Below are 9,715 nucleotides of genomic sequence, written 5' to 3' on the forward strand. Positions count from 1 at the left end.
AGATGGGACGATCCAAGTCTCTATGAGTGATGTAGGGTTTGACACTACACGAGGACTTTTCCTACCATCGTTACTTGATTCTCTTCATTGCACCAAGACCAGCTCAACATGGCAGACGAAGCTATCTCAAAGGACGCCAGCGAGCTTGGACTCGATGAGACCACTGAGACCTTTGACATTGACCTGTTTGAAGGCGGCGACGAACAAAGTGGCTTCCATACGAAGAACGACCCCAGCGCGCCATTTCAGCGTACAAATGTGACAAACCGCAAGGGCGCCATCGATATCAAGTGCAATCTCGTTGATGTCGTCCACGGCAAATTCGACCCCGACGGCGACGAGTACGCGACCCTCATCGTGCTGCTGTTCCGCTTTGACCCGCGGAAGCGTGCCCGGCGCGTGGCCGAGGCGCAAATCTCGCTGGTCTTCGACGGCCTGACAGAGGACGACCCGCGGCCCGTCGTTGAGGCAATTTCCTTCGATGGACGCTATTCCGTCGCGCCGACGACGCAGTCCGAGTCTGTGACCCGGGGAGCGGAGGGCACTCTCGGCCTCAGCGCCATCCAAGGCGCCGAGCTGTCGGGTGGTCTCAAGGTCGAGAAGACGGTGACGCGCGACATGGAGCACTTCACGACTGTCATCGGGTCGGTGGACCTCATCGGCTACAACTACGGCGAGCCCAACTGCGCGACCTGGTCGCTTATCGAAAACGAGGCGCGCGAGACAGGTGTGCCGGCTGCCGTGAGGGCGGGAATCCTGCTGCGACGGACGGAGGAAGAGGCCAAGTTCAAAGCGACGATCAAGATTGAAGTCAAGGCCGATTTCAAGACTTCAATGGAACGCTTCTTTGGTGGCAAGCCGAAGGACGACCCTGTGCTCTTCGACCCCGCGAAGAAGCCGACAAATAAGCTCATGGTGTATGACACGGAGGATCTGGGGGCCTTGGATCTGGAGAAGGTTTCAGACGTCACTTTCCTGACTGTGAGAGACGGTGCAGTGAAGAAAATTGGATCAGCACAGTGAGCTTAAAGCCAGACATTTCGGACCCCTTTTCAGACTGAATGACATCTGAGATCAATTCTCGTTGAAACCATGCAGAATGTCTTTGTTCGTCCTCGTCCACAGCCCTGAAACCCGTCCAAGTCAAGACATTGAGGCTAGGCTCGGCCCGGCGCCTTTCTTCATTGCAAATACCTACCTGCTGCGGGTCTGAGTGACTTGTTTCTGCTACGGCCAATACTACCACATTTTAAGCAGAGCTCGCTCTCTCGAACGACATGTCGGATCATCCCAAACGCTTATCACATTCCTGATTCCCTCCTATGCCCAGGCTCATGGTGACATTGATGCTGACAGTGACCAAAGTCCATCCTGTAGACCCTCTCTCAGGGGGGTGCAACATGACGGTCGAGCTGCATGGCTCAGCTGCCCACATTCAGTTCGGGGTACCCTGGCTTAGCGCTTACAGGTCTTTGTCCTACTTGCCAGCCTTCCAGTGGCATCCATGTCCTACTTACTGAACATGTACACCTGGCCGTCCACCCGCCCTCCTTCAGTGGTGAGGGCGCCTGCAGCAGCACAGAAGTGGGTTAATTATCACTCGGCGGATTTGGGGGCCGAGGAGCGATCACGTCGCCCTTGGCCAGCCTTTCCAGCAGCTGGCTTGTGTTGCTATGCTGGCGAGTGGTCCGTCTGTCGTGCTGCCATGCCGCGACTTGACTTCCGACGCTATACCTACCTGCTCGTCGTGACTGGACTCCAGGTATGAGACGAGACTGATTGTGGCTGTCGCAATGGACACCCCGAAGACGCCGATTGAGGGCAGCACCTTTCTGCCAGTTGGCGAACCGGATGGCGATGAGGAGCACAACATGAGCGCTGTAGAAAGCGAGCTTGACGATGAGGCGGAGAACGACGACGACGAGACCGACGACGATGATGAGAGTCATGCGTCGTCGGAGGAAGACCCAGAAGTCTCAAAACCCATTCAGACAAAGATCTTCGAGGCGATCGAGAAGATCAAAACGAAGACCTACAAGCTCGGCAATCGCGACCAGCGTAAGCAGTTCTTCGACACCTACGGCGAAGCCATGAAGAACCGAACTGAGGACGACGATCTTACATTTCTGCACGTTCTCCTCAACACGCGCGACATACCGGTCAAGACGCTCGAGTCGCCCGTCAAGCACATTGTGCAGAAGTATCCTCGACTGCTCCTCGAGGCTGACCGCGAGAAGAAGACGCCGCTGTACATCGCCATCGAGTCCTCCAAGATGAGCCGCCTCGCCGAGATCATGATCGACGGCTGCAAGTACTTCGACAGGGCCCTCGCTAAGCCATGTCGTGAGAAGGGCGAGAACTGCTTGCACCTTGCCATGCGATCGCGACATCTACCGGGTGCCGTCAAGCAGAAATTCATCAGGCTTGCGCCCAAAGAGGCCATTTACGCTCAGGACAGCAAGGGCTACACCCCGCTCCATTACGCTGTCGAGTTCAAGCGTGCGAACGAGGAGCAGCTCGAGGTTGTCAAGCAACTCATCGCCAAGGACGACACGGCATTCCTCAAGGTCACCAAGGCTCCCGATCCCCGATCGGTGTACCAGTATGCAGAGCACACTCGCCTTACCTATGACGTACCGAAGGTATCGACAAGGACCCCCGCAAGCTCGAGGTCAAAGGACAAGAATGTCGACTCGAGGACGCCGGGAGAGCAAGACGCGTCCAGAGATCAGCCTGAGCCTCAAGTACCGGCAGCGCCCAAGCGTGAACTAGATCCCAAGTCCAAGCGGGAGGCCGAGAGAAAAGCGCGCGAGGAGATAGAGGCGCGACAGAAGAAAGAAGCCAGTTCGCGCCATGGTCAGGGCAGAAACGAGAACCCCGATGTCAAGTCTCGTGAGCCTGTGGGCCCCCCGCCCGTTGATGGATCGCGGAAGGGGGACACCGTCGATCCGTTGATCCGGTCGCTCACCCGCAAAGCTACTGTCACATTTGAGGAAACGGCAAAGGAAAAGTCTTCACGCAAGTCTCGCAAGACGGTCGAAGATCCCAAAGAAGCTGAGGAAACGAAGAAGAAGCTGGAGGAGTGGTCAGCGAAGATCCGTTTGGAGCTCAAGCTGCATTGCATGAGGACCAGAGCTCCGGATAAGACGACCCGGTTCTTGTACGGGAAGAACAAAGCTGGTATGATTCCGCCCTGCCATAGGCGTAGTGTTCTGTGACTGGGTTGTGAAGGTTGGCTGACTGAGTTCTGACGATCAGGCACACAAATATGTTTCGAGTACTTCGGCGCTCCAGCTGCCATTAAGTCTCGAGATTTCAAGGCCAGTTTCGAACACCTTCGCTTTGATGAGGTCTTACAATATGTTGCCTTTCCTCGTCTTGAAGTAGAGCCCAAGCCGGCTCTACACCCGAGAACTAACGCCGCAGACGAGGACTATCCCCTCGAGAACCTAGGACGCGGCCGGACCGACATGATCTACTTCTTCGACTGGCTTCGTAAGAAAAATGTTAAGCGCATTATCAGAGTCATCGTACAGGAGGTCGACAGTCAGCCTTCGCACAGTGACGAGGCTATCGAGCGGGCATTGGCCGGCTTTCAGGTCGAGGCGCTTGACTGGCAGAAGCCAGATCTCGACCCAGATACGATATGTGCCGTCAGCGAAGAACTAAGGGAACTGACGCTCCACTGGCGAGGAAACAATGCCGTGCTAAAGGGCTGGAGTGATAAGGACGGCCTTCGCCGGCTGCGGTATCTGGAGAAGGTCCATATGCACATTCATCGGGTAAGCTCTCTCCTTTGCTTGACTGACAATTCCCCCACAGCTGCCTCCTGGCTACGACAAAAAGGCAGAAGTTAACCCAATGACCCAGGACCTTGAGACCGTTGATCGATCCCTGCTGTACTTTCAAAGGTTCTGCAAGAGACTCAATGAAGATTGTGTTCCAGCCGCTCGAGAGGCAGCGGTACCAACAGACGAGGCTAGACTGTCCATCTCGATTCCAAACGGCAACGGCATTGGTGATGATGCGTCCGAAGTAAGCAGAGATGACCAGGGTGAAAAGATCGAGACATTGGCCTTCGTGCGTCGCAAACCCGTGCAGGTCATCTCACACAACAACGACATTAAAGCAGACGCATCCCTTGGTGCTACACCCTCTGCCTCGCAAGCAGAGGCCAAGGCGCAGGCAACGTCTCATCGCTGGCTTGACACGACTGACAACTTTGCTGACATGATTCAAAACGTGTGGATGACTGCCATGCGCAAGGGTCGCGGGGGGCCAACCCGTGACCAACCTCTGCTGAAGCATGTCGTTGTTGCTCTCATCGACGATGGAGTCGACATGCACGATCAATCTCTCCAGGGCAAGATCCTCGATGGTCAAACCTTTGACCACGGAGACGACTTCCGCGTTCGTCCATACTGGGTGTCGGAAAAGGGCCACGGTACGGTCATGGCAAACATGATCTGCCGCGTCTGCCCCATGGTCAAGATTGTGGCCATCCGCTTGGATACAAGAGCTTCGTCCACTCCGGGCAAGACGAGCATTGTGGTTCGAAGTGCGGCAGAGGTAAGTTTCATCTATATTCATCCTTCTACTCGGGTCACAACTGACACGTTCAGGCCATCGAAGCGGCCGTCGAAAAGGACGCGCACATCATCTCCATGTCCTGGACTGTCGCTCCACCCAGTGACGCCGAGGATAAGGAAAAGTTTGACGAGGCGATCCGTATTGCCGCCAAGCAGAAGATCCTCATGTTCTGCTCCTCCAGCGACGGCGGCCACTATTCCGACACTGACTATCCGAGCGCCAGTGCCCGCGACAGCCTGTTCCGCATCGGCGCCGCCCAAGACGACGGTCTTCCGTACTCGTGGGCTGGGCCCGTCGACAAACTCGACTACATTTTCCCCGGCGTGGAGGTGGTGCAGCGCAGCTCGCGACCAGCACCAGGCACGCTCGCCAAATGGAAGCCTGAAACAGGGTCAAGCATCGCGACCGCTCTAGCGGCTGGGCTGGCGGCGTTGGTGGTGTACTGCGTCAAGATAGGGGCGCTGCACACGCAGAGCAATCCAGGGGCCAAGACGACCGGCGTCACGGCAGCTGATGTTGACCTGATCAAGATGCACAAGAACATGAAGCAGGCTTTCGACGGTATTGGTGCAAGCCGGGAGACGCAGCACAAGTTCATCGAGGTCTGGCGGTTGTTTGAGTCGGCGGTTGGCGAGCTGAGATCAGGAGACCATGACAGTCGCATGGCGGTGATTGCCAACTTGGCGAGAAACCTGGTGCGGAGGTCATGAGCTGAAAAGAAGGCATTAGAGGGGGCAGATACATGCAGTCATGAACCGAGACAGAACAAAATCGATTCAGGATCCGAGGCGGATGCAAACGATCATGTTCCCGACATCAACGGCATCAAAATGCTTCCGAAGAACAAGTCCGCGGGATGTGGCGACTGATTCCGAGCTATGGCGATGGGAGCGACATGGGACCATTCATCCTATCAGTGATGCGGAGTTTGTTTGAATCCGTGATTATCACGAACGGAGGATGGTACAAAATGATTTAAAGCTGAGAACCGTCGCTCTTTCTCGTGAGGGAAAGAAAAATCCTCCTTCGCTATGTTCAAGTGACCCAACAATCAAGACAAATCAAGCAATGGCATCTTCCACGATCCTCATCTTCGGCGCAACCGGCCCAGCAGGCATTTGTTTGCTGCGCGAGAGCCTCTTCCGAAAACACGCCACGGTCGCCTACGTGCGCAATGCCTCGAAGCTTCCTGACGACCTCACCAAGAACCCTCTGCTTGAGGCAAGTTGAACAGCCGCCATCTCGCACGAATCTGGTACCTAACCCAAACATAGGTAGTAGAAGGCCAGATGGACGATGCGGAAAAGCTTAGTCTCGTCGTTTCAAGGGCCGCAGTCATCATTTCCCTTCTAGGACCATCCGGAAGGACCACAGGGGAGTATCCATACCCGGGCTATTACTCGACCATCATCCCGTTAGTGCGCCAGCACTCGGTCAAGCGCATCCTTGTCTTGGCCACTGTGTCCGTCGAGGACAGCGATGACAAGTCCTCCTTCGTGCGTCGCGCCTTGGTGACAGGCGTCAAGTACGGGTTCGCGGCAGCCTATCGCACCAACGTGGCCATAGCAAACGTATTCCGGGAGACTGCCGAGGGTGTCAACTGGATAGTCTTCCGCGTCGGCATGGTTCACGGCGAGCATGACAAGGAGAGCTGGCGGAATGACAGGCAGGGTGCTGTCTTCGCAGGATCGGTCGGCGAGCCTGGCTGGACATGGAACATCAAGAGGGGCGCTTTGGCGAGGTGGCTCATTGATCGTGCTGAGGTTCCGAACGAAACGCTGGCTAGTCGGACGCCTGCCGTGAGTAATCTCAAGGCATAGGATCCGGAACATCGACCAGCGGGGGGCTCAGTAAGGGGTTTGGAAGTCTGAATGGTGGCATTCCGGGCATGGAGTATTATCCAGGTGGACTCGTGATATCATCACTCATTGGAGTTTTGGGAATTTCTTCATGTCTAGCGGGTCACTCATGTCAGTGTTGGCGCTGTTCGTTATGTTAATTCTCCAGAAGCCAGATATGCCGCGACAGCCACTTCATCGATCTTGTCTCCCGGGTTGATGAACCAACATGTATGAATGCTCGCGAACCGCACAGAATGGGTTGTCTGACTTGTGTAGATGTAACATGCATCAGGTTGGCCATTTGATCACCACTAATCGAGAGATATCTGTATAAATCTCCAACTCTACTGCAAGCTCTGCGCACGACAACTGTAGATGAGCTTATAAGCATGGATGGCGAGCCGCCGGGATACTTTTCATCTTGCTTTTCAGATCCTTCCGGCTCATACTCCGATATCAGAGTGTTACTGGGCGAGGCAGCTACAGAAGCCGTGGCCGGAGAGCCAGCAACGTGATACTCGGACGTGGCAGTGCTCACAGGCCTGAGCACGAACGCTATTGAGTCGACGGATATCAGGGAGTCTGCAGCAAACTCTGAAGCGGTCCGCATCAAGGGTCGCCCTAGGAGGTACCGGCACAGCTTTGTAGAGGCATTGAGGATATGCAATAGATGAATCAGAGTGCAGGAGCTGCAGAAGACCACAATGTACATACACTGTGAAATCACTGCCATGGATCGACTGCGATGTGTGCTGCGGGAGAGCTATTCGCTGCCATTACGACTGAGCTCTGTCAGAGGAAATAACCTGGCACTAGAGACAGAACAAATAGAACCAAGATGCAGTTCCATGATCGTAGTCGCTGAGCTCCATAGCGAGGCCAGTTGTAACTCGGCCAAGAGTCACAACTCTCTCGGCATTCCATACGCAGATCTCGAGAGCTTCTCAGGGTATTCGGGAGTTATGTACAAGGTGTGGTCTCGGGTGTCTGCTGATGGCAGCTTATATCTTGCATATGACGAACAGCCTACTTGTCAGTACTTGCCGTACGTTGAGCAGTGCTTGCAAAAACATCTCTGTAGAAACTGTAGTTGCCAAAAAACCTCTTAAATCACTAAGAGAACTATGTAGCTTCTCCTTCAGATATGATGCTTTCAAAACGTTCCATCCCACTGACGATTAGGATGCACACCGAGAACCAGATTCAAGTTACAAAACGAGGACGACTGGCCATTCAAGCTCATCTCCTGAATAGGGTTAGACGAGGGTAAATGTGCAGGAACGACGACATTCCTAAGATCTCTGTCCGAATTGACTGAGGCATATGTCATGCAGGCCCCAGAGCCATGCAACACATGGTAGATCTGAAGCAGTCGCGTACAATACCCTGAACCTGTCGCTGCTAACCCTAACCCAAGTCGATTAGATAAGCCATCCCTTCCGTTGTCAGAAGCAGCAATCACAAGCCAAGAGGCAGGTCCGGCCACCCGCCATGGCGAAGGCGGCGCTAGGCATTCCCAGCCAAGCGTCGCACCCAGCGACCCTCAGCAACCCACCCCCCCAAAGCAACCGGGGCGCTGCCGGTGCCGCGGGAGAGCAGCGCGTTAGACCAAACCTGGCTGCTAGCTCTGCCAATCGGCGCTACCCTCGGCGAGCGGTCGTGTGCTGTGCGATGGCACTCGTGTCGATTTTGGTGTGTGCCTGTCCGCGCGGGCTGTCCTGGCCTAGGCATTAGCTGGTGCACCGGCGCCGGTGTCGCCGGGCGGCCTCTCCAAGGCGCAAGCTCGCAAGAGAGAGGGGCAGACTTCGTGGCCTCAGCCGCGTTTGGCCTGGATCGAGGGGTAGCCGCAAGTCAGGGAAACAGAGTTTGGACGGAATGATGATTAGTTTGCGGGGATTTTTGGTTGCTTCTCTTCTGACATTGATTTCTTGCTTTTTTCTTGCGCCAACTCACTCGTTCTTCGACGGGCTGGAGGATGTCGTGTCATTGCGCAGAGGGCTGAGGTTCCAGCTTCGGAGACGTCGGGGATGTGGGAGGATTGACCAAATGGAGCAGACGACGTAGATGCGGTACGGGCATACGAGGACGGACTGTGACTGGAGCGATGGAACTGGAATGGAGGGGTCGGCTTCAGACGAGAAGCGAGGCCAGCCAGTCCTGACCGCCTGGATGGCCACCCTTACCCCCCCAACAAGGCAGATAGCTGAGGATAGGATTGCCGCCGCCACCTGTATGGTCGCTGCACGGCGGAGGTACAAGGTCATGTGCGGATGGCGGGGTAGAGGAATGTGATGTGACAGTGAGATTGGAATGTAGATTGCTGTCAGTGACGGGATCTTGGGCCGCTCGCTGTTTTCGGTCGGTACATGGTACAGCCTGTCCAGGACCTGAGGCTTTTCGGTGCATCTGGCAAAGAGGATTCGGCAATCATGCCAGAGAATCATGCCAGAGACTACTGGCACTAGAGAGTGCGTGGTTTGATGCTCACTTCGGGACGACGACTCAAGATGTTGGATCGCAGATTGAATGGGCCATCGACGTTTGTTGTGACGGCACGAGGTGAATGCCTATGCGGGTACCTATCTGGCATTGTCATGTCATCGCCGGGTCGGGATAGATGGGCCGGGGTTGTGTTGACTGTCCATGTATGTTACATTTGGTAGGATGGTACGTACGAGTATACGGTTCACTCGTCTCTGGGCTGTTGCAAGGTTGTCAGTCATTTGTCGTCACTCGATCGGTCAATCATCCACTAGACTAGAGGGTCGGACCCGTGTTGTTGGTGGTGGCCTGGCCTTGGCCTTGGCCGGGGAGCCTTTTCCTGGATGAACCCTTGGCGCCTTGGTCTCTTTTTCGCGCGTCAACAAATCATCACCACCACCACGACCCCTTCTTCTTTGTCCACTCTGGTGGCCGTCTGGCTGCCATTCTGTCCGCCAGACAGGCACCAAGCGGACGGCGCGCTGTGGCTGGGGGATCCGCGATGATGCAGCCAGACATACACACACACACACACACACACACTGCAGAACGCACAACGCCTGAGACATGGCTTTTTCCGCCGTGGTGTCTCTTGCGGCCCTGTTGCTTACATTGGGTGCACGTCTTGAGGGGCGGTGTGCTGCGGGATTGCAGGGTGCAGACCAACTCTTCCGTTTGCTCAATAGGCCTGACAGGCTGCGCGCGGGAGTCGTAACGTGCGTGGCCCAGCAGTGGCCAGCAGAGCAGCGGGCCACGATGAGGAGCAGACGAAGACATTCACACGCAGACACAACGACACAACG

At 55.5% G+C, this 9,715-nt stretch overlaps 3 protein-coding genes across 3 annotated transcripts; all 3 read left to right on the top strand.

Annotated features, from left to right (window-relative positions):
* Window positions 1-108: 108 nt before the first annotated feature.
* VDAG_06120 (uncharacterized protein) lies at window positions 109-1,023 on the top strand (the record flags this gene model as incomplete). Its single annotated transcript, XM_009659134.1, has 1 exon — window positions 109-1,023. One exon carries the CDS (start codon window positions 109-111, stop codon window positions 1,021-1,023), a length of 915 nt encoding a protein of 304 aa, XP_009657429.1.
* Window positions 1,024-1,793: 770 nt separating this feature from the next.
* Window positions 1,794-5,300, top strand: VDAG_06121 (uncharacterized protein; the record flags this gene model as incomplete). The annotated part of the gene is made up of 4 exons (XM_009659135.1): window positions 1,794-3,180; window positions 3,259-3,782; window positions 3,823-4,569; window positions 4,623-5,300. 4 exons carry the CDS (start codon window positions 1,794-1,796, stop codon window positions 5,298-5,300), a joined length of 3,336 nt encoding a protein of 1,111 aa, XP_009657430.1.
* A 358-nt stretch (window positions 5,301-5,658) lies between these two features.
* Window positions 5,659-6,410, top strand: VDAG_06122 (NmrA family protein; the record flags this gene model as incomplete). The annotated part of the gene is made up of 2 exons (XM_009659136.1): window positions 5,659-5,757; window positions 5,865-6,410. 2 exons carry the CDS (start codon window positions 5,659-5,661, stop codon window positions 6,408-6,410), a joined length of 645 nt encoding a protein of 214 aa, XP_009657431.1.
* Window positions 6,411-9,715: the final 3,305 nt, after the last annotated feature.

The sequence above is a fragment of the Verticillium dahliae genome, genomic scaffold (genome assembly GCF_000150675.1).
Source record: "Verticillium dahliae VdLs.17 supercont1.13 genomic scaffold, whole genome shotgun sequence".
Classification (NCBI taxonomy): Eukaryota; Fungi; Ascomycota; class Sordariomycetes; order Glomerellales; family Plectosphaerellaceae; genus Verticillium; species Verticillium dahliae.